General features: G+C 36.2%; 1 protein-coding gene across 3 annotated transcripts in view; it reads left to right on the top strand.

The window, feature by feature from the left end:
* Positions 1 to 24,259, top strand: part of LOC114642539 (furin-1) — a 208,602-nt gene that overhangs the window by 159,570 nt on the left and 24,773 nt on the right. For all 3 annotated transcript variants that reach the window (XM_028791402.2, XM_028791404.2, XM_028791403.2), the window contains exon 9: positions 6,672 to 6,884. In XM_028791402.2, the coding sequence (XP_028647235.2) occupies positions 6,672 to 6,884 (213 nt within the window). The remainder of the gene's footprint in view (positions 1 to 6,671; positions 6,885 to 24,259) is intronic.

Below are 24,259 nucleotides of genomic sequence, written 5' to 3'. Positions count from 1 at the left end.
CACATTTGCTAAAATATTAATTATTCCAGACTCTGTGCAATATAAACATAAGAAAAGATGCATTTCCATAGTATAGTATTGTTGAACTAAAGATGAGATTCTTGACCAGTGAATGAGGGGAAGAGGTGAATCTTTGATTCAAAAGCACTGGCCACTATTTGGCCCTGTTCTCTATTAGGTATTGTCACTATGAAAAATTTAGATTAAAAATTTTTACATGGGGTAAGTACAATGTACATTATTTTTTGGAGTATTACTTTAAATGTGAAATAAAGAATGGAGGATACTTTTTCAGTTTCAACTTAGTGTTTTTTTTTTTTTTTTAAATGGTGGAATTGGTACCATTATGTTTTAAAGTCTACATACTTTTTGAATAGTAATCTATCCCTCTTTTGTCATTTTTATGTTTGGAGCCGATGTCAATATAGCTGTTATGTTTTGGCTCTTCAGTCTGCAAGATACATTTCAAGGCCCTTTTCTGCATCTTTGTGTGTTAAGCATGCAAGAAGTGAACTGAAGTTCTGTGCCTGACTTGAGATAAATACCTGTAAAAAGCAGAAAAGTAATTTTTTTAATGAAAATTTCATACGGTTCACAAAGCTTTTCTGTGCCATTCAAGTAAAACTGGTTATTTTATTACATTGATTGTGCAACCAGTTCCAACTTTGTCACTCAAAGTTTTGGCAAAAGATGGTAGCCACAAGAGTCCAGATCTAGAGAATGTTGTAGGTATAGTATCTCGCATTGTTGCACAGATAAGCTCATGTACTCCGAGGTCCTGCTCACCATGTATGGCTACAAAAGCTAAAGATTCTCTTTGGAACAATAGCTGGATTGATGATTTATTTTGGTAGTCAACATTCTGGCCACCCAATATGCTTAGACCATGCTGATGTTCATTTTGTTCCTTAAGAATGGATTCAAATGATCCATATGTATTAGCTGTAGTTTCTGCTTTCACTTTGTCACCACAAATCAAATTTTAAGGGAAAAACAATATTTTCTTCTGTTATTTATACCCAAGGTGTGGGACATCTTTGTGAGGTGTCCTTCCTACCTTTAGCAGGCTATCTATTTTGTAGAACACAAAGGGTACTGGCTCTAGTACACCATGACTGTTTGTTTTTTTGAAATTCCTCAGCAATTGCCTTCATAATTTTTGGTATGCATGTTTACATGTTTCTGAAGCAACAAACACTAGACACTTGTTAATTCACATTAGCACTCGGTAGCTAATCTTTGGCCACTATAAAATTAGAACCATGGAGTCGGGAAAGGCATCTTGCTGTAAAAACCATTCCTGAACTTACAAAACATCTATCCCACCAGTTCAGATTCCCTATCATTTTGCAATCATCCCTTGTTATGTATGTTATCCTGTGGATAAATAAGCATATTTAAGACATGCCCCTCCCACCCCTTTATTAGACATAAAGTTTCAGTATAATCTCTGTCCCTGTCTTTCATGGCTTTGTTGTGCAATGTCTGCCTGCAAGATGTTAATTGTATCAGCGTATGTGCTTCTCAGTGATCTATTTTAAGTTGGCTGCAAGATGGCTTCACCCTCTCTTTAGGTGTGAACAAAACCTGTTCCAAATTACATGAGTCTAAATATAGAGAATAATGCTAAGGTCACCTTTCTCAAACATGAGAATTTGTCTGGAAAACTTTTTGAACAGGTCACAATATGTTGTAATGTAATTTCAAGTTCTTGAATGCACTGAAAGAGGTCATTGGGGTTGACAAGCTGATGTGATGACTGTGGCCTTAAGTGACTGAAATAACGAAAGCCTCTAGTTTGAATATCACAAGAGAATAATTTTCACCAGCAGTGACTTCCATCCATCAAATAAAGCTAACACAGTTTGGCATGCACCATGTAACTGCAGGTTGAGTGTGTTGAGATATCTTATGATGTCCTCCAAAAGAATAAGTTCTTTACTAGTCACTCTTCTTGTAGCTCCTGGAAGTTCAAACCCTTTTATTTAAAAAAAAAAAAAAAAAAAACCCTCAACAAAGCACTCAATAATACTCCAAAGCCTTCCTGCTACTAAGCCATGTCACAGGCTAGTCCTTGTGAATACACTGCTAATCTTCAGTAGTGGTCAAAACTGTCGGTGAGTTAATGTCAAATATAAGAAAGTTAACAGTTCTAATGACATTGTCCATAACAGCAGTCAAATGAGACTTAAGTATTTTTGCCCAATTTTCCTGGTGAATAATGCAAAGAAACTTTAGGACTGGGTGAATAATCTGATTTTTTCCAGTTAAACTCACAAACACCCTCTGTTTGCCCACCATAGCAGAGATGTCATCTATTGTAATGTTGAATGTTTTCTTTGTTTCTTTCCTAGTGGTTGGTAATTCTCTTGCCATATCATCTGTAGTAGTAGTGCCATACATAGGCCTGAGGCAGCACATTTTCCTCTTTTATACTGATTCTATTACAGTATCTTGGAACAGCAGCTAAACATGTTATATAGGTGCTGGTCATAAAATTAGAATATCATGACAAAGTTGATTTATTTCAGTAATTCCATTCAAAAAGTGAAACTTGTATATTAGATTCATTCATTACACACAGACTGATGTATTTCAAATGTTTATTTCTTTTAATGTTGATGATTATAACTGACAACTAATGAAAGTCCCAAATTCAGTATCTTGGAAAATTTGAATATCAGGTAAGACCAGTGCAAAAAAAGGATTTTTAGAGATGTTGGCCAACTGAAAGGTATGAACATGAAAAGTATGAGCATGTACAGCACTCAATATTTAGTTGGGGCTCCTTTTGCCTGGATTACTGCAGCAATGAGGCGTGGCATGGAGTCGATCAGTCTGTGGCACTGCTCAGGTGTTATGAGAGCCCATGTTGCTCTGATAGTGGCCTTCAGCTCTTCTGAATTGTTGGGTCTGGCGTATTGCATCTTCCTCTTCACAATACCCCATAGATTTTCTATGGGGTTAAGGTCAGGCGAGTTTGCTGGCCAATCAAGAACAGGGATACCATGGTCCTTAAACCAGGTACTGGTAGCTTTGGCACTGTGTGCAGGTGCCAGGTCCTGTTGGAAAATGAAATCTGCATCTCCATAAAGTTAGTCAGCAGCAGGAAGCATGAAGTGCTCCAAAACTTCCTGGTAGACGGCTGCATTGACCTTGGACCTCAGAAAACACAATGGACCAACACCAGCAGATGACATGGCACCCCAAACCATCACTGACTGTGGAAACTTTACACTGGACCTCCCGCAACATGGATTCTGTGCCTCTCCTCTCTTCTTCCAGACTCTGGGACCTTGATTTCCAAAGGAAATACAAAATTTACTTTCATCAGAGAACATAACTTTGGACCACTCAGCAGCAGTCCAGTCCTTTTTGTCTTTAGCCCAGGCGAGACGTTTCTGACGCTGTCTCTTGTTCAAGAGTGGCTTGACACAAGGAATGCGACAGCTGAAAACCATATCTTGCATACGTCTGTGCGTGGTGGTTCTTGAAGCACTGACTCCAGCTGCAGTCCACTCTTTGTGAATCTCCCCCACATTTTTGAATGGGTTTTGTTTCACAATCCTCTCCAGGGTGTGGTTATCCCTATTGCTTGTACACTTTTTTCTACCACATCTTGTCCTTCCCTTCGCCTCTCTATTAATGTGCTTGGACACAGAGCTCTGTGAACAGCCAGCCTCTTTAGCAATGACCTTTTGTGTTTTGCCCTTCTTGTGCAAGGTGTCAATGGTCGTCTTTTGGACAACTGTCAAGGTAGCAGTCTTCCCCATGATTGTGTAGCCTACAGAACTAGACTGAGAGACCATTTAAAGGCTTTTGCAGGTGTTTTGAGTTAATTAGCTGATTAGAGTGTGGCACCAGGTGTCTTCAATATTGAACCTTTTCACAATATTCTAATTTTCCGAGATACTGAATTTGGGACTTTCATTAGTTGTCAGTTATAATCATCAACATTAAAAGAAATAAACATTTGAAATACATCAGTCTGTGTGTAATGAATGAATCTAATATACAAGTTTCACTTTTTGAATGATTGTTTCTTTGTTTGGCAATCCATTAAATGAAAGAAGCCTTTCTAAGCAATGCCGAGATTTTAAGTGCTCACTATTTGCAAATGTTTACAATATTTGGTGATGCATTCTGAGAGTTTATAGCTGCTTTCTGTAGCCTTTTTTGTATTGTTTTTTTAGCTTTGCATAGTTTGTAACACACTACTTTTGCCTCTGGTATTTTGCCATTTCTGTCCTGATAAATTCTGCTCTAGCTCATCCTTAAACTTTTTTCCTTAAACTTTTTTCATGCTTCATTTTGAAGTGTCACCACACACCTGATGTATAGGACACATACTCTGTGTTGTGAAAAAATACATCTTTTGCCTGTTTGCAACAAAGCCAAATTGCTTCATCCACCCAGGTTGAAAATACACTACTGCCACTTGCCTCCCTCTATGTACCATATTAACAAACCTGTGAGTTAGTTTTGGCAATAGTTTCTGCTGCTGTCTCGTATGCAGTTCCTTAGAAGTGCCTGCATGTAGTATATTACTCTTAAGTGTTACTGTATTCTTTTTATTTTTAATAATATGAAACTTTGATGCTACAGGCCAGATAATATACAACTATCATAAATATATTTAACCTTGTATATTTAAATATGTGGGGACTGTATAAAAAGTGTAATTTCTACATGGTGTGACTGAAGTGTATGGAAATACCCATAGTTTACATTTACTTATTCAGCTGATGCCTTTATCCAAGTCGCCTTACAACATTTATGATACAATTGGTTACATTTCAATTAAACTGTGCAATGTGCACTTTAATCATGTCTGAATTGTTTGTTTTGTAACTTTAAACTGGAGTGGGGTGGTGGGGAGGGTTAAATCAAGGAAATAATCATCTCTGAGAGGGGGAGACATGTTCGTTGTACCACCTGAACATGTCTGAGAGAATAAAACTGAATAAGTAGCAAAAATTTACAATGGGTGTTACAGACTCAAATCAAATGTATGTTTTTATTATATAATAGTAGTAATAATAGCAGCTCAATACTCAAAATGGAAAATGCGAGCAAGACCCGGGATTGAACCCACAACCTCTTGATTTAGAGACAGTCATTCTTACCTCTAACCCACCCATGCAATTGATAAATGGACTTTGGTTTTTGCATACTGACAGCAACATGTAAACTGAATAATTTCTTCTTTTTTTTTGGTTATATTCTTGAATAAAGACACACTTGTTATACCTTTTTTTGAAAGTGTTTATTTGATATTTGGACTTCAGTTTTCACACACAAATTTTTACTGTAACGTTAATCTGTTTTAGCTATGTGTTCAACATTTCTTGCCTCGCATTTCCTGTCAACCTACATTTATCCAGATAGTTGTAGACATGGAACACACATGAAATGTATGTATTCCAAATAGCAATATATTAACCGTTTACAATTCAAGGCACCTCACACCCAGATAAACAGACTTGAGCTGGGAGAACTTCAGCTGTGTCGGAGGGGGATGGGATAGCAGGCTGATTGACACATTTGCAAAACAAGAATGCTGATGGAGAGGTGCAAAGGAATTTAAGGTGGTCCAGGATTACGACTTTTTTCGTAGGCTTCAGGGATTCTAGTGTTAAAAAGTAGTATACCCAGTTAGTGTTGAGGGTGATATGTTATTGAGTGCTTTGATGAGGTCTGTCTCTCAACTGTGCTAGCATCTTTCGGAGAGATGTACATGTTGGTACATGTTACTCAACTCTTATGCTTCTGTAGTGATGACTCATCAGTGTTTGTGTCCACTTTTCAGGTTCGTCTGAGCATGTAATTTTACATATTTAATTGCTACTTTTAAGGGTCAGTATCCTCTTGGATCATAGGAAGCCTTACTAGAAAAATTAAAATGCTAAATATCCACAGTAAAAATGTTGTCTGGGAGAGGTTTCCTCAGCTATCCATGCAGAACATCACAGCTGTACCAGCTCCTTTTAGATTTAGTTTCAGACCAATTCATTACATGTTAGGAGACAGTATAGTTTTCTTTATTCGTTATTCACTTTCTAAAGTTTTTTTTTCCTTCTATCAGTTTCTTTTCTCAGCTAAAAAGAGCTACGTACCAGAAGGTGATGTGTACTCATTCACTATACACATGTATAACACTTTCAAGACTTTTAATTCTTCTTTTGGCTGAATGATCACATAATCACATGCAGTACTACAAAATATTTTAGACTTGGCCAGAGTGCAATGGGATTCATATTTCTTTTGACCCTCACACTTGCTGCTCTGGGTTTTACCCCAATCTAAATGTAGCTTGTAAACATTGTTCTAATTTATATATGGATTGGTTATGTCCTTTGCAAAGTTGCATCAAGGATACTAAACATCTAAAAATGTCAGTTAATTTAGAAGGCATTAAGCTTAAACTTTCATAGTTTTGTGTAAATTACATTATCTTAATCCCATTTTGTGCAGACCATACTGATCGAGTGATTCATTATTAGCTGCTTAATTTTTAAGTTTTGGACGAACAGTTTTAACACTTTAATATTGTCTATTGGTAGGTTTGGCATATGATTTATATTTAATATATTTAAGCATTGTTTATTGTCAATATTTTTGAGTGCAAATATAACACTGGGTTGTATAACATGAATTCTGTTCTTTTCTAGGGCCGTGGAGGACTAGGTTCTATTTTTGTGTGGGCATCCGGTAATGGCGGAAGGGAGCATGACAGTTGTAACTGTGATGGATATACCAACAGTATCTACACCCTCTCAATAAGCAGCACCACTCAGTTTGGTAATGTTCCTTGGTATAGCGAGGCATGCTCATCAACACTTGCTACGACTTACAGCAGTGGAAATGTCAATGAGAAGCAAATTGTAAGTTGAAATGTAGCACAGTTCCTTTTTTGTTTCAATGGCGCATTAGTATTTTACATGACTGCTTCTCTCTAGCAATGTCACCGAGTGTTGTTAACAATTTGCTTTGTTACTCTTTATATGGCTGAAATTTTAATCGGTGATTACTTACAAAACTGAAAAATAGTAAAAATGAAGCACTTAGATTTTGTGAATGACTAACAAACATTTGAAATATGATATCCATAAAACTAACAATTTTCTTAATAGAAATGTGGTTGTGATATCCGTATACTAAGAACTTGATACTGCATTCAGATGATTTGGGAGAAGTGGGAAATTTCATGTGAACTCTTCCAGACTGTAGCTCACCATGGTAAAATGTGGAAATAACTTGGACAGATTTCAGAGTTCTGATATACTCCTAATTATTAATTTCTTAATACAGCTTGAAAAATGGCCAGAAATGCCATTTTGTGGCAGCTTTATGGTTGGAATAAACCACTACACACACACAGTGTGTTCCTTTTAATATAAGGAATAGATCAAATCTTATGCTGGTTTTGGTACATTCTGAATAAAATTTCATCAGCAACTTTGTGTCTTACGATATTCCTGATAGAAATATTCCTTTTTCAGCTCAGATGTAAGATATAAATATCACAAATAGAAAGTACAAAAACACATAATCATGCATGAGTGATGGTTCTTGCAGAACCCAATTTTTAGCCAGTCTGTACTTAGCCACTAAACAAAGTGTTTCAGCGAAATAAATGAATTCAGAATTTTTTTTTGTGTCATTTCTATGTACTTTCATCTGACTTGGGCAACTTGGAGCTACTTCTCTTAATCCACCTGCATGGATTACACACAACAGAGACAGCAGTCTATCTAAGTGGACCTCACCTGAACACATGTATTTACTACCCGATTTCTCAGAGAATCTTAGCCCTATTTTTATATCAGGTTTTTAAATCCGTAACTTCTCGTAATCATCTCATAACCAGGAAAGGAGGAGGAGGTATTAGAGAAATACTGAAAAATCTACAAGGAAATGACCTCTGTTACCGATTCTTACAATGGGAATTGTTCAGTCTTTCCAAAAAATAAAAAGTGGATGAACTTCAAGCATGTGCCTGCTTTTAGATCGATAATAGAGATGCATGCATTATGGCATTTACAAAAACCTGAATGAATGGAAAAGATTCTGATGACCACCTGAAGATCTGTGGATTTGGTGACCAGTTCAATTTGACAGAGACTTGCCCATCATCAGTAAGTCTCACTGTGGCAATTTCTGCCTTTATATAAATTAACAATGGTGTAAAATTATGCTTAGAGAAAGTGTGTGCAAAGGATATGGAGCTTCTGTCTGTCTCACTGCACCCAGTTAACTTTCCCCAGAAAGTTTCCACAAATTTTCTTAACAAGTGTCTGTTTTCACCGGAGTACAATGGTGAGCAAAGCTACTAACAGTATCTCATAAGTGATATGAAGGCTTGAGTTGCTGTCTTCCCAACTCTCCCAGTTTTATTGTGAGCAGTTTTAATCTGTGTTCACTGAAAAAAACACAATGCAATTTTTACCAATATGTCACTTGCCAGACTTGTCACAACAAAGAGCCTAATCAGTGCTACAGAAAAATCAAAGGCACTTATGAATCAGGAGCCAAAGTCCCCATTGTGTACAACTTATTTGAATCTATAAACCATTCTTTAAAAGAGAAAAGCCAGAAACTAAACAGAGAAGTCTGGGATGAATATTCTGTTGAGTTCCTGCATTGCTGTTTTAAATGCAAAGAATCCTGTGCTGACATTGATGAACTGATGGACACTTGCATAAAATTTTGTGAGGAAGCGATTAATTCCTGTCAAATTGGTCAAAATATACCTTAATAACAAGCCATGGATTACCAGAGATGTAGAAGAACTGATAACCAAAACAAACCGGACATTTCAACATGGAACATAACTGAACATAAAGAATTACAGGAGGAGGTTAAACCTGAAACTGAGTGGGAAAAGCTTAAGTATAAGGACAAAGTTGAGAATGAGCTGCGCTCTGATAACCTGGGTTCACATTAAATGCAGTAATTAGGTTAAATTTGCAGCAGTTGAAACAAAGTATTGTTTGGTTCAGAAATTCAGAGAATTTTGTTTAAGACTTGAAGAACAATATATTGCTTCGTATATTAGTCAGCCAAAGAACAGACTTGAGACAGGAACCAGGAGTGACCAGAATGATATCAGTGTTTCTTAAACTACAATCATGAGAAGCTTGGGTTCTGACAGAATAAGTGGGCCTTTGCTTTACTCCTGTGCAAAACTCTCTCCAATATGCCACTCCATATTTGAGATGTCTTTGGATTTATGGAAAGTGGCTAGCCTATGGAAATAGGTAAATCTTGTTCCATTAACAAAAATTACAAAAAAGCATTGTGTAACTTCAGACTAGTGGCCTTAACTTTTCATATCATGAAATCCTTTCAGAAGTTAATTAAGAAACCACTACTTAAACCTCAGGATCCTAAACCCTTAGCAATTTACATACAGAGCAAAGAGAAGTGAAGGATGGCACTGCAACACTTCTGAATTTACTGTGTGAAGACTTTCAAAAACATTCAGCATTGCTGTTTATAGATTTCTCATTGAGTGTAAAACCAATCCAGCCCCACAGGTTAGTTGATTAACTGATTATCACTTCTGTTTTGCCCCTAAATTTAGTGGGCTATATTCAGGGCATATATGTATGTCTTGTGTGTGTTACTGGACTTGTGCATGTGTCTGCTTGTGTTGGGTGTTGGGGAGCAGGAGCCCACTGGTGGTCACTCTATAAATATGTGTAACAGACAATATGTGGCTGTTTCTTTGATTGCCTCGATACATCTATGAGGTCACCATCAAGTTTCTTTAGTGTTGTGATCTATTTTATACTGCTAAATATTTCTAAGACGAAAGGTATGACTGTAGATCCCAGGTGCTCTCCTCCTCACACTTTCTCAACTGTAACTTGAAGGGACACTGGAGCACTACAAATATCTTGGGACAATCATTGATAGCAGGCTAAACATTGATCTTAACATAGAATTAATTTTATAGAAGGCACAGACAGGCTTCTTTTTCTTAGCAAACTCAATAGTTTTAAGTGGACAAAACCATAACACACTTTTTATGTAAATTCTTGATTGTATGTGTGGTTACATTTGCTTTTATATGTTGGTTTTGCCACCTTGGCATTAAACAAATAGACTATTTCTTAACAACAATTATTAGTTTGTAACTGACCTCTCTCACCATATTACAAACAGGTTAGAAACAAGGCTGACTCAGTTCTGTCTCACAATAGCCATCCTATTTTCTCTAAATTTCATTTGCCACTGTGCTGGGAGGTCAGCACTCGGTCATTAAATGTGACATTGGCTACAGTTTCCAATTGCACAAATTGACATGGTCTGATGATGAGATCAGCAATTATTGTCAGAAAATCTGACATGCACTGCAACTAGAAGTAGTATGGCATTGGCTTTAATGTTAGCTTAGTTTACCATTTCAGTGGTTGATTACATAGTTCAACCAAAAAGTTAAAATTAATTTACACATTCTCTACTTTTGTTTTTGTTGATTTCAAAGTTGATTCCATTTTTTCTGTAATGTTTACATTTATTTTCCACCGTCTGACATGTAGTCTTGAATTGTATAAAATACCTAACTAGATTTTTACATGATTTAAGGACTGAATCTACCATAATCACATCGCCACATTGGTTACCCTATCCTTGATAGTGTCGCTAAAAGCTAGGTGCTTTGTTTGTAGTGAATCAGACAATTACTGACAGGATATGCAACTAAACATTTCTTCCCACATGCCATAAGTGTACAGGTTTAGGTGTATTAGATTCTTTAGAGTTACCTTCCATACGTTTACCTTGTGGTGCACTGGTGATTGCTTCCAGTTTTTGTCTCTCCCATTTATATATGTTGGCTCTTTTACACAAAATCCTGATGCAAAGCTTTGATTCATTTCCAAGTGTCTGTTTTTGAAAGAAATAAATGAAATGAAGCAGTCTTCTGGGGCCTCATGTATAAACGGTGCATACGCACAGAAATGTTGCATACGAACGTTTCCACGCTCAAATCGCGATGTATAAAACCTAAACTTGGCGTAAAGCTATGCACATTTCCACGGTACCTCATACCTTGGCGTACGCAATTTCTCCGCTCGGTTTTGCAGACTGGCGGCACCCAGCGTCAAAGCAGTGCTACTGTTCCTGTGTGGTCACCCTTTCTTTCTTAGACCCACATTCCTGACCCGGCTTTATAAATACACTGAAAGTAACTGCATATTGTTTATTAGTGTAATGCATCTGATTGTAATTAACCTGTAGCAATATAATGGTCCAGGGAATAGCCATAGTATTCCAAATACCATAACTGCTTTAGCGTTGTTACGCTCACTGCATATTCTTCTTCTTCTTTCAGCTGCTCCCGTTAAGGGTTGCCACAGTGGATCATCTTTTTCCATATTACTCTCACTGCACCACTCAGAGTATTTATATCACTGTATCTGAGTGGGGAATCACAGTAGCAGCTGATCGGAAAGAGAATGATCGGTATACAGTTTCAAGCACACACTACCTCAACCACGGCAAAACGCGTCAAAGCCATTCCTGTACGGACCTCGCGTTTCAGAAACAGTTTCATCCCAAGAACTATAAACGCACTCAATCGGTCCATCAAGTGCTCCTTGTAGAACTGTTTGTACTTATAAGTACAATTACCTCAATGTAAACTTGCACTACAGTTATAATATTGCACAACCTGCGCCACTTTATAAAGCGCGTATGATGATGATATCATTTTTAAGATGAAATGCAGCAAAATATGTTGCTTATAGTATACAGATAAATCTTTAACTTTATTTAAATAATCTGTATTGTTAATAATTAAACATGTGAGGACACGGTGCCGCAGCGCTAGCTAGTTCACGGATGGCTCCTGCCTTGCGCTGTATTATTGCTGGTGCTGATGCGACACTGGAAGGATAGACAGATAGAATAATTAAACATGTACTACGACGATATTTCAATGTTCCTTAAAAGTTTTGAAGAATCGTCGTTCTAAGCTTACAGATGGCTTAACGTCTATTACAGAGCTGATTGTGTGGCGATTGGGTATTTGGAGAAAGAAAAGTAAGGACAGGAATTGGAGGTTAGTACGTTTGAAAGAGACACTACTTCTGTAATAAATTATTTCATCAAAGGTCGCACATGGCGCAGCAAGCCTCTTGCGTGAGATATGAACAATCACTGCGCCACCGTGTTCCCATGTTTAATAACATGCTTTCATTCCTATCATCATGAAAAAGATATCAAGTATACATCTCAGTATTTTAATTATTCAGAGAGCTGTAATATCACGAATGCAATGGATTCTGTGTCCTGTCGGAGAAAGAGAAAGAACGGAAGCACGTGGTGATTCATACACAGCACATAGAAGATCATATACAGAACAAAGCATTTAAAGTGCTACTTGAGAAACTAGTAAAATAAACGATTTTAAGATGAAGTTTATGATCTACTTTAATGACAAAATGATTAAAGTGGAAATTTCGAGATTAAAGTTGACATTTCGTGCTTTTTTTCACCACTGTGTGCCTATTTTTTTTCTCTGTACCCTAATAAGCTTTCATATGACATTCAGACGGTCCGCTACGAGTCGCCTTTTCACGGCGACTTTGATATGTGACTTCTTTTTTATTTCGGGCACTGTGCGACTTTGTGAACTTGAGCCTTCGAGTTTCTCCGACACTCTTGTCACTCGATCAACTTCATTTTGTTGATTATACCACTGTTTAAACCAACAAATAGTACGTTTTTCCTTTGCCTCCACTTGGTATTTGCTGAAATTCTTATATTTTCCCCCATGCTTTTCCCATTGTCTTTTCACAGAAGGCTATTTATATCGATTTGCATATTCAAAGAGGCGTAATTCTAGGAGGAGTTGGGGCGGGACAGAAGGCACGTGCGTTACTTTTCACACTGATCGGGATTTATGTAGTGGAAGAACTTGAAAGTTTGCGTGCGCACAGATTCCTGCATCTGGATTTTTCTGTGCGTACGCACATTCCCGCTTTTGTGCTTACGCCATGTTATAGTGTGAGTTCTACGCACAGCGTTATACATGAGGCCCCTGGAGAGAACTTATTTTTTTGTTTTGTGTATGGGTTGGATTACTGCGTTTCTAAAGAAATAAATTATTTCAATCATGCTAATCTTCAAATTTAAAGAACTAATTTGGAATGTCTGATTGTGAAAATATGAAAATAGCAAAATGAATATAAATGCTTAGAATGGATAGCTTTTGTGTTAAAGTGAAACTGAGATTCAGCAGTGACACTTAGTTGTAGGAGCCTAACTACATTGAAGCCAAGGAAAGTGATCATTTAAGCATTTTGACTTTTCACATACTATTAAATCCAAAATTATAAATGTCTGCAAATATCTTAGGAATAGTTTGGTAACACTAGTGAAATTAATATGGATAATTAATTGGGCACCTTTGGACACACTAATGCTAGTGGAATATGCCATTTTTTATCTATGTCGTATGTTCATTTTAAGGGGGATGTAGTTCATATGGTTTATTGTACAGGACTGAGGCAGCATTTTTCTAAGAAATCTCTTCTGCCTCACCTCTGGGACAAGCATTTGTCCTCTCAAATGACAATTCAGCAGAGAACTGGTTTCATACAAAAGGTTAATCTTAGCATTGTTTCTGGTGATGAACCTTATTCTCAACAGCTTAAAGAGTAGAACCATTTTTTTTAGGTGAATTTGTATAAAACGTGAAACAACCTGTTATGTCAGTGTGTCTGTCCACATAAAAAGACCTGGCTCCCAGTGAACTGATTTCTTTCAAATTTGGTACCTTTATTCAAAGAAATTGTTTGGGAAAGTTTCATTTTTAATATGTATAATATAAAAATAGGGCTGCTGTTAGACTGAAATATTTAATCACGATTAATTTCCTTACATCAATATGTGAATTATAATATTTAGTGACATCCCTTGGATATTCTACAACTCATTTTTACATTCCCAACCCTCTGGAATAGAGACATTAAAATCCAAGAAAGTTACTAAACATCATCATTTACTTCTGTAGCATATTTTCATACAGAGTAGCACAAAGTGCTTTACAAGATGCCAAAGAACTAATTACATGCAAAAAAAATTTAAATTAGGTAAGAAAAAGAATGTATAAATAGCGTACATAAAATCTGCATACCTGCATAAGATACATAAGATAGATACATATTTAATACAAATGGCATTCTTAAATATACTGTAGATCTGTCCCCCCACCTCAAGTCTCTAAATGATGAGCCGATGAGGTGGTCATTTGGCCAAGGTGGAAAGAGATAAACTACAGTTGTTAAGCTGGAGAAAAAAACAATCTTTAGGGGTTCCAACAGGCCGAAAGATCACCTAGCCCCCACTGGGCATTCTTATTTGAAGTTAAACATAATCTACAGTGTTAGCTGGGTATGTCTCTATTGGTAAAGTATTCTAAATTTTTGGTGCATAACAGCAGAAGGCTGCGTCTCCACTTTTTATGTCTGACTCCTGGAATAATGGGCAGACTGCTCTTGGATGTAAGGGGGATATTCACTCAAATATAGGATGGAGCAAGATTATTTAAAGCTTAATATACCATCATTAGTAGTTATTATTAAAGTCAATTCTAAAAGACACTGGTAACCAAAATAATGATGCTAACACCCTCATAATTTCTATTTTTACTAACAACTATGATTTGTTATTTTTTTCCTTATTTTAGCATGAGGAAATTACTACTGATCCTTTCAGAAAAACACAACAGGCATTGCATCAAGTGTTGTTATAGAAAGGTAAAACTCTCATCTGCATAGGTGTGGTGGTTCACCTTGTGCTTTGAGATAGTCTGGCCTAATGGGAGCATATAGCTTGAAACTAACAATGGGCCCTTAATAGATCCTTGTGGTATGCCATACAATCACCACACGTTACTGAGAATTTTCTAGCTATTAACAAGACTGAAACCAATTTAAATCACTGCCAGAGATGGACACCCTTTGACTAAGACAATTTATTAGAATGTTGTGGTCAATGGTAAATATCAAATGCTGTGCTCAGGTCTAGTTAAACCAAAAAAAGAAATGTGGCCTCTGTCTGAATTACTACTTTAAGCAGTACAGTATCTGTACAATGATTTGTTTTTAAACCTGACAGAAGCTTAGCAAGAGTACAATCTATATATATGAAATCCCTATGTGCGTCCAGGTGTCCGTGTGTGGGTGTCTTCTGATGAAGTGCACGGTGCGACTCGCGATATTACTGTCAGAGAAAGTTAGAGGCGTTTTACGGAAATACAAACCAGTATTACTGCGAGAGGAAATTAAAGGTACACAATACAGTGACGCATATTACAGCCACATACAAGCCGGTATTACTGTCAGAGGAGATTAAAGGCATATTACCGACGCGCACGCCTGTATTACCGCCAGAGAAAATTAAAGGTATATTACTGACGTACAAACCAGCGGGCGTACAAGACGGTATCCTTCAATAAGGGCGCGCACAAAAAGGCGAGCCTCAAAAGGGGCGACCTCAATTGGGCGCAGCGAATAAAGGCGCGCGTAAATAAAGATCTGCACCTTTGTTGCTCTTCACATATTCCAGAGCCATTTGAACTAAATTATCTACGAACGCCTTTATTCGCCGCGCTCAATTGAGGTCGCACTTTTGAAGCTCACCTTTTTGTGCGCGCCCTTATTGAATAGAGCCATACAAGACAGTATTACTGTCACAGAAAATTAGACATACAATACACGGCGGCAGCCCACGAAGAACGGTCAGCTCAGCAAGTAAACATCAACAAAAGAAAGGCTAAAAGAAAGAAAAATACAACCAACAAAAAGAATGAGGTCAAAGTCCCTTGCCCTTTAATATAGGCTGTTCCTACACTACTACACTACTACTGTTTATGCACTACTGTTCTAGCGCCCGTTATTGTAACGGGCTAAATGACTAGTGTTTATATAAATAGTCATTTAGTTGCTGAAAAGGTTTTCTAGTTTTACTTAAAGGCAGGTACACTCAGTTACCACATCTTACTTTAAATCAAGTCAAGCAACATTCCACTCTTTAAAAGAAAAGTTCTGTAAAACTTTTATCTTCTTGTTGAGAGGTATCACTTTACAGTTCCTCTTAACCTTTGAGAGATTGCTTTGAGCACTTGTTTTTTTGGAGCCATCTTTTCACAGAAACAACGTGTAACAACTCTTTTACATCGGTGAATCAATTTCTGGTTTCTTCTCTAAGAGATAAGTACATGTGCGTGTAAACGCCAAAAGGGTGTGTTCAGTGTTGTGTAACTGTTTTTTATCTGATTGAATAAAGTCAACCATAGATCATCATTCAAATCCCCTTAACCTTATTGCATGTTTCAAGCGGCAATTAGGCTCAAGAGGCTAAAAAGAATAGCCAGAATCAGCAGTATAAGTAGCAAACGAATGAGAAACAGCGAACAATGCTCAGATAGTGAGTGCTGGAGAGAGACTTGAGATCTCTGAAATGTCTGGAGGTTAAAGCAGGGTATACCATTACCTACACATCACTTCATTCACATGGATTCAGCATATTGTTCACCACACGGTCAATTAAAATTTTGCTTTTTGAAAGTTTCTGGAATTTTTTTGTAATGAGAAGTCAAGCAAAATTACATCTTTTATTGGCTAACTAAAAAGATTTCAATATGCAGGCTTTCAAGGCAAATTAGGCCCCTTCAGGCAAGATCTTGGTTGCAATTCACTGGCTCTGAACACCATACCCATGTTTCAGCATAGAATCAGGTTAAATTTGTTTAAAAGTGTGTCATGCCTTGATTCCCTGTGTCTAATACATTATTATGTCTAGTAGTAATTTTGCAACCAAAATACATATGTATCAACCTTCTTAGAAATAGTATTGTTGATTCAATTACAAGTTACAGGACTTTAGACAAGCAAATGAATACACAATCCATTCACAATTATTGCCACCCCTGGTAAAAATGAGTAAAAAGTGTTGTAAAAAAAAAAGTGAATTACATTAATCTGACACTGAACAATGAGAGAATCCAACCCATATTTGATGTAAATTAATTCTGAGAAGAAGAAAAAAAACCTCATCAAAAAATAAAAACAAAACCACTTAAGCCACAATTACTAGTACCCCTATAAATTCTGATGAACACAGAGTAACTGAAGCATTTTTTTCAATTTATATCTAAGTTGATCAGCATGTGTAGAAACTTTCAAGCAGTATGAATGAGGGGTGGCATATAAGGCCAAATTCCTGTATTCATTTATCAACATGGAAGAGATGAGAGAATATATTGACCTTTTATAAGTCAGGGAATGCCTATTTAGAAAAATGCTACTTGCCTCAAAATGCTAATATCTACAGTTAGGGCAATAATTAAAGAGCTCAAATTCAGTGAAACCATTACTAATTTACTTTGAAGAAGACTCAAGGTAATTTTACCCCCATGCACTGTGAGCAGGATGATTAGAGAGACAAAAAATCCTCAAGGATTACTTTTGGAGAAATGTACTAAAAGTAGTGTTTGGGATCATCAGGTTTCCAAAACTACCATCAGATGCCTCCTCTGTTCCAATATGATGTTTGCAAGGCATGCCAGAAAAAAGCCTTTCCTGTCATTTAGCCACAAACATAAGCACTTACAGTTTGCACTTGGAATTTTGACAGGGACCATGTTCTATGGTCAGACAAAACAAAAATACTGAGCTTTTAAGCAATAACACTAAAGGTTGGTTTGGTATTAGAAGGATGGCTATAACGAAAAGAACCTGATCCCCATAGTCTAGTACAGGGGTAGGCAACGTCGGTCCTGGAGTGCCACAGTATGTGCAGGTTTTTGTTCCAACCCAGTTCCTTAACGAGAACTCAATTATTGCTGATGAAGCACATATTGCTTAAGTGACATTTTAATGCTTCATTTTAGTGGTCTCGCTTGTTAAGGTTCTCCAACCTTAATTGCTTATTTCAATCTTAAATTGCTGCATTCAGTGTTTTAATTGCTCCTTATTAGCAATAAGATGTAAAAGACAAAGCAGCCAGCAGTTCTCCAGCTAGCTTTTTTCCAATTACATCTGTGTGTGTTCATCATGCACGGTTTGATTTAATAAAACACTTAATAGAAAAATGTGACAGACTGGAAATGATCTGTTTTAGGCTTCAAATCATTTGGATGATATCCTTGGAGAGGAAAAAAATCTACGATATAAAAGCCTTACATTGCACAGACTAACAAGCCATAAAATTAAATAAGGTCTGAGATTGGCAATGATTGGTTTCTAATTAAGCAATTGGGTTGAATGAAAACCTGTAGCCACTGCGGCTCACCAGGACCGACATTGCCTACCCCTGTTTTACATCTTATTGCTAATAAGGAGCAATTAAAACACTGAATGCAGCACTTTAAGATTGAAATAAGCAATTAAGGTTGGAGAACCTTAATAAGCAAGACCACTAAAATGAAGCATTAAAATGTCACTTAAGCAATATGTGCTTCATCAGCAATAATTGAGTTCTCGTTAAGGAACTGGGTTGGAACAAAAACCTGCACATACTGTGGCACTCCAGGACCGACGTTGCCTACCCCTGGTCTAGTATATAGTGGATGTGAAGTGGGGCTTTTTTCTACTAAAGGCCCTGGAAACCTTTGTTAAGGGTACATAGTATCATGGACTGCATGAAATGCCAGGATAATTTAAATTAGCTGCCTTTGCAAAGAAATTAAAAATTGGTTCTCATATCTTCCATCAGGACAATTATCCAAAACCCATGTTCAGATCAACTCAAAAGTGGTTAAAAGAATACAAAATCAAGCTTCTGCCATGGCCGTCTCAGTTTCATGACCTAAACCCTATTGAAAACCTATGAGCTGAGCTGAAGAGGGGAATGCACAAGAGATGACCTAGGACCCAGTACCCTGGATGATCTGTGTAAGAGAGTTCTCTCAAATTCCCTGCTCTGTATTCTCCAACCTTATGAGGCCTTCCCAAGCTCACTTGCAGGGAACCTGAGAGATTATTAGGTGCTAGGTGATTTACAATTTAAACTCATTAAGTATTGTATCTGATGCTGTAGTAATCTTAACTGGTTACTTACCCAGCCATGTCCAGCTTAAGTGATCCTATTCAACTTTTATTTAATTTTATCTAATATGAGGGAAAAATTTCCTTGGATGTCTGATCTTGCTTTCCAGGATCAGTACCCAATAGCTTGTATTTGGAGTACTGGAATGAAAAAAATTGGTTAGGAGAAATATATATAATAAATATATATATACCTATACATATACATACACACACTAGTAGACATTCTTGGCTTATGTTGCACTTAGTGACAACACATTAAATTTCATGAATTTCTGAATATTGAATTAGCACTTGATCTTTTCAGCAAAACTCTACTTTCTGTGGCTGATGGGCCATTCACATTATAAGAACTTTAGAATACAAAGTTGTTTTTTGCAAAATTTTCATCTGTCTAAAAGATGAGTGAAGCCATGGCTCTTGTTAGGCAGTCTAGGGATCAAACTCCTTGACTTATTTAAGTAGGTTAGAAATAAATGTATTCCTTCAGTAAGAAAAGCTAAATCTTATTCTCTGAATTTAAATCCAGTCAAGTTCTGGAAGGCAGATAATACTATTATTAATAGTCGTCTTGTATTCCTTCTCACATCATACTTATCAGACTGTAAAGGTTTTTTTTTTTTTTTTTTTTTTTGGTTTTTTTTAAGAAAATGCAGTTGAATGCAATCAAGTCAAACCTATACAACAAATTACTAAATAGTCAAACTAGAAAAAAAAGGAAAAAAAATCGGTTAAGAAAAGAAAGCAGAAACAAAAAAAAGACAAAACCTAACAAAACAGAATTCAGTCCCCCCACCCGATAATGGAGAGCCAAGAGCTTAGGGGGAAAAAAGGGAAAATGTCTCCCCAAATATGAATGCCTATTCTAAAATTTGAATGAAGTCTTGCCCTATTTATATATTAAAAAAAAAAAGTTTTGAACAGACCTTGTAATCAAGAATTTGATTTCAAATAGTATGGTACATCAGTTATCCACCTGATTTATAAAAGATGTGTTCACATGCTTCCATTAAAGCAAGGTAAGTCTACATGTTAGTAGTGTAGGTATAGGCTGTTACAATCAATTTGTCTTTCTTCCAGATGGGCTTAATGTGCATTACACCAAACACAGCTGTGAATGGGTTAGGAGTGCTTGTGACTGTTAGATTAACTTTTTTTGTTAATTTTATGCACTCTCAAAACATGTGGCCCCTGTGAGGCTGGATTTTAATGCTTGAAAGCTGATCTAGCTCTGGAAAGATTTTGTTTAAACAAGGTAATTGTGATCAATTAAAGATTTACAGTTGAATTATTGAATGCTGTATGCGTATAGAACTAGTGTATTCTATGCATGGGTGCCTTCCACTCGTTTTCTGAGATATCAAGTGAAAGATCCCTTTGGAGCGTAATTGTTCATAAGATGCAAAAACATTATCTATACACAGTTCTCTTAAGTGTGTTTAATCCTTGGGACATTGTCCAAAAATTAAATACTGTGTGGGTTTGAGAGGTTTGAAAAAGGTGATCATTGTGGGTGGAGAGGAGCAACAAATAAAAGCTTCTAGGGATGTTCCACCAATTGAAATTAGCCGATTATATATTGATGAAAATTAGTATTTACTCTGGCCGAAAGCACGACATATGAAGTACAGCAAGATTTTATTTCTGTTGCAGGCCAGGCTTGTGTAAATTCATCCGTGTGTGTTAATTTCAAGGTCTTTATAGTTTGTAAATTTGCTGCCCAGTATTACATTTGAAAGTTTGATTATGGCATGCCACCTTCTGCTTTAAGATTTTGTAGAGTTGCCTTTTGAATGTGTGGACAACTTGAATTACATAAAAGTGAGGTTATAATGGAGTCTAATCTCTTAAAGCATTTGTTAATGTATATACCTATGCTCATGTAACTAGCAGAACTAAATTAAAATAAATCAGTAGTATATATGCATTAGAATCTAGAAAACTATCATTCCTTCCATTAAAGGAGAATGTACTTCATTGAAGTTTCTAGAGTGAGAGGCAAAGGAGCTGTGAATATCCTTACACAGGTGCGAATACACAGAGAAAAAAAGGAGCGCGTTGAGGATAAACGACACATGGCAAACCCAACTATAAGCAGGATTTAAACAGATCAGAGCTGCGATAAGGGTTCTTTAAAAGAAACTAAGAAAACAGAGGATAAAACAAATGTCTTGTTTGTGAGATGTTATTTAAAAAAAAAAAGTTCAGCACTTGGAAATAAAGTAGCAGTTAAAGGAATAAATGCTGCTTCCTCAAGTAAAAGTAAGTGAGGCAGGTTTGCGTCCTGTGGGGAAAAAAATGTTAACAACCAGATGGCAATGAAAAAAAAATGTGTATAAAAGGAATGTCTATTCATGATTAGCTGAAATAAATTACGTGAAGGTTTTTTATTTTACTTAAATTCTAAAAGACAACTTTACTTTCTGTGTGTACAGGCAGTTTTTTTGATGAACTAGATGAATTGTGGATAAACAGGACTGATTCTGGAAGATATATTTTTTTTTTTCTTGATATGGGTACCTAGATAAGTGGACATGATATAGGAACTTAAGCAGGGAGAGAGAAATTGAATACTAAAAGTGACTCTTATTTTGATCTTGCACTTTGTTTTTGAAATAACTGGATTGACATTGAGAGAGGGAAAAAATACATTTGTTATACACATTGGTTGAACATATTAGCTTAATTAAGTGTTATGTGCATTTATTGAATGTTTGTAAATAGTTACCATGTTATATCTATGCATTATATTTTTCCAATTAACAAATTTGTTGGAAATTACAAGCCAGTTGTGTGTGTGTATTATTTTTGTCATCTATATCTATCTCTATCGTTTTTTTTTTGGTTTTTTTTCTACATCCAAAGATAAAATCTCTGGTGTGTTAGATTTTATGGGTAAGTATATTACATTTAAACAGACACCAAAGTTTTGAATCCAAGTGTCTGCCTTTAGTAAATCCAGTTTAGTCTTGTGATAATACAGACGGAAACACTTCCTCAGACCTTATGTAGCTAAAACTTTGGAGTGTAAGCTCCCAATTTATACTTTTATTATGTCTAATGTCACTTTCAAGTGCTTAATGGTTATCTAAATACACATTTTTTGATAGAATTAATTTCAGTATAGTAACTGAAAAAGTGACCATAAAGAAAATAGAGGGTATAAGTTACAGCAAATGTTGTTATAGATGGACCAACTTGCAAATAGATATGTTATAGATGGACCAAATCGACTCTTAAGTTTAGCTGGAAACGAGGCTATACATGATTTATATGTAAGCACTGTTTAATCCTGAAAAATGCTGCTTGTTTAGCAGCTTTTGAAGAAGAGAAATTTGTCAAAATACAGAACACTATTTTCAAATATAATCTTCTCTTTCTGTCTGAGAATCAACATCAAATTTTCTGTAACCCATTTTTTATCATATCTTACAATCAGGCATCTAGTCTTTAAGGCATCTGATCCACATATATGATAAGCCTCTGAGATTTCAATGTCCAACTTAGTCCTTTCCTATTACTTTGAAAAATAATTTGGCTATGGAGTTTGTTGTCTTTGGATTTTCATGATTTTCAGGAAGTCCTTTGATTCTGATGTTCCTTTTATATCTATCTTCAAATGCTGCTAATTTATCACAAAGCACTTTACATTTGCATTTTGCAGCAGTTTTTTTTTTTTTTTCTTGGTGGTGAATGTTGATTGTTCTACTTTTTCAATATGAGTTGTAAACCTTTCCATCTTCCAGGTGAGCACCAAGTACTCTGATGTTGTCCTCAGTTTTGCTCCTATTTTTCTGTATATTTCAATCAGTTTTTGCTAGGTTTTCCTTTAGCTTTTCCTCAAAGTTACTGCTTAAACGTACCTCCTGATTTATTATATCCAGGTTCAGCTTTTTAATTCTGCTGTGTTCCCTACAATATCCTCCTTTTATATCCTATATAATTCTTTATATTAATAATCAATACCTTTAACTCAGAAAAGCTTGACTTTGTTTCTGTCTTCTCTGTTAACTGAAGGTGGATTTTCATATCTTGGAGTTGATGCTGCTGTCAGTGGGGATAGAGAGGTTATGTTCGGTTCAGATATGTCATTTGAAAGAGGCGAATTTTCACTGCCTGCCTCACTTGCTGTTTCACTCCCTCATTCACTTTTGGCCAGAGTGGATTCTGCATTGTGAGGTCTTGGATGAGTTTTTCCTAAGGATGTCTCTCCTAGCTTAGTCTGTGGCAGGCCATATTGTGAAATTGGATTGGCCTAGACTTTAGCTATCTTTTCCTTCTCTTTCTGACCCCTTAGTTTCCTGCTTATGTTTTTTTAATATACAGTACTTGTAATTGATTCCACTTGGGTTAATTAAATATGGGATATCTCAAACAGATTAAAAGAAAAATCTAAACAACACCGCCACCAGTAGAAGCCTATCTCGGATGTCCTCCTTTCCCAATGGATAAGACCAACTCAAATGACTTAGCCTTTAAAAAAAAAAAGTTGCTACTGGTGATTACCTTTTTTTTTTATCAGGTTTAGACAGTACATGACATTCAATTACAGAATAAACCTTATCAGTAGCAGTATGCCCAGTACCTCAATTCATGCTTACTCTTGTGGCGGTGTTGCGGAGGCATTACAAATTATTAATCCTAAAAGAATCCACTTGTGCACAAATACGTTGTTTACTTTTATAGCTTACACCTCCAATTATTGTTGAAAGCATAACAGATTTGTATTTCTTGATTCATCTTACATAGCTCCTAGTTTTAGGAGTTATGCACATTTAACATTACATAAAGAAGGTGAAATGTCTGATTTCATTAATTTATAAACAGTTTCCAAATTATAATGTCTAGCAAAAATTCTAATGTCGTAAGTGAGTGATTTGCTTAAATCATTTTTTCCAATGTGGTCTGGCTCCAGAGAAAAACATAGTACTGTTACTGCAACTTCCTTACTTTTAATTGATTTATATTGCTGCTGTAAACATTTGTCAAAAGCACATGATAGTTTGATAATTTCTTTTAAAAATATTACATAATTGATTTTGAATATAAAGCATTGGAATGGTTGGTTCAGTTCATTTCCACAATCTAGATCAATGTTATTGATTCATCAGTAACTGTCTGTAAGGTACATGTTTGTGTGGATGATGTTCTTCTTTACTGTTTAGCTGACTATAATCTGCTGCTGAAAACGTACA

The sequence above is a fragment of the Erpetoichthys calabaricus genome, chromosome 17 (assembly GCF_900747795.2).
Source record: "Erpetoichthys calabaricus chromosome 17, fErpCal1.3, whole genome shotgun sequence".
Taxonomy (NCBI): domain Eukaryota; kingdom Metazoa; phylum Chordata; class Cladistia; order Polypteriformes; family Polypteridae; genus Erpetoichthys; species Erpetoichthys calabaricus.
This window is presented reverse-complemented; position numbering and strand designations above follow the sequence as displayed.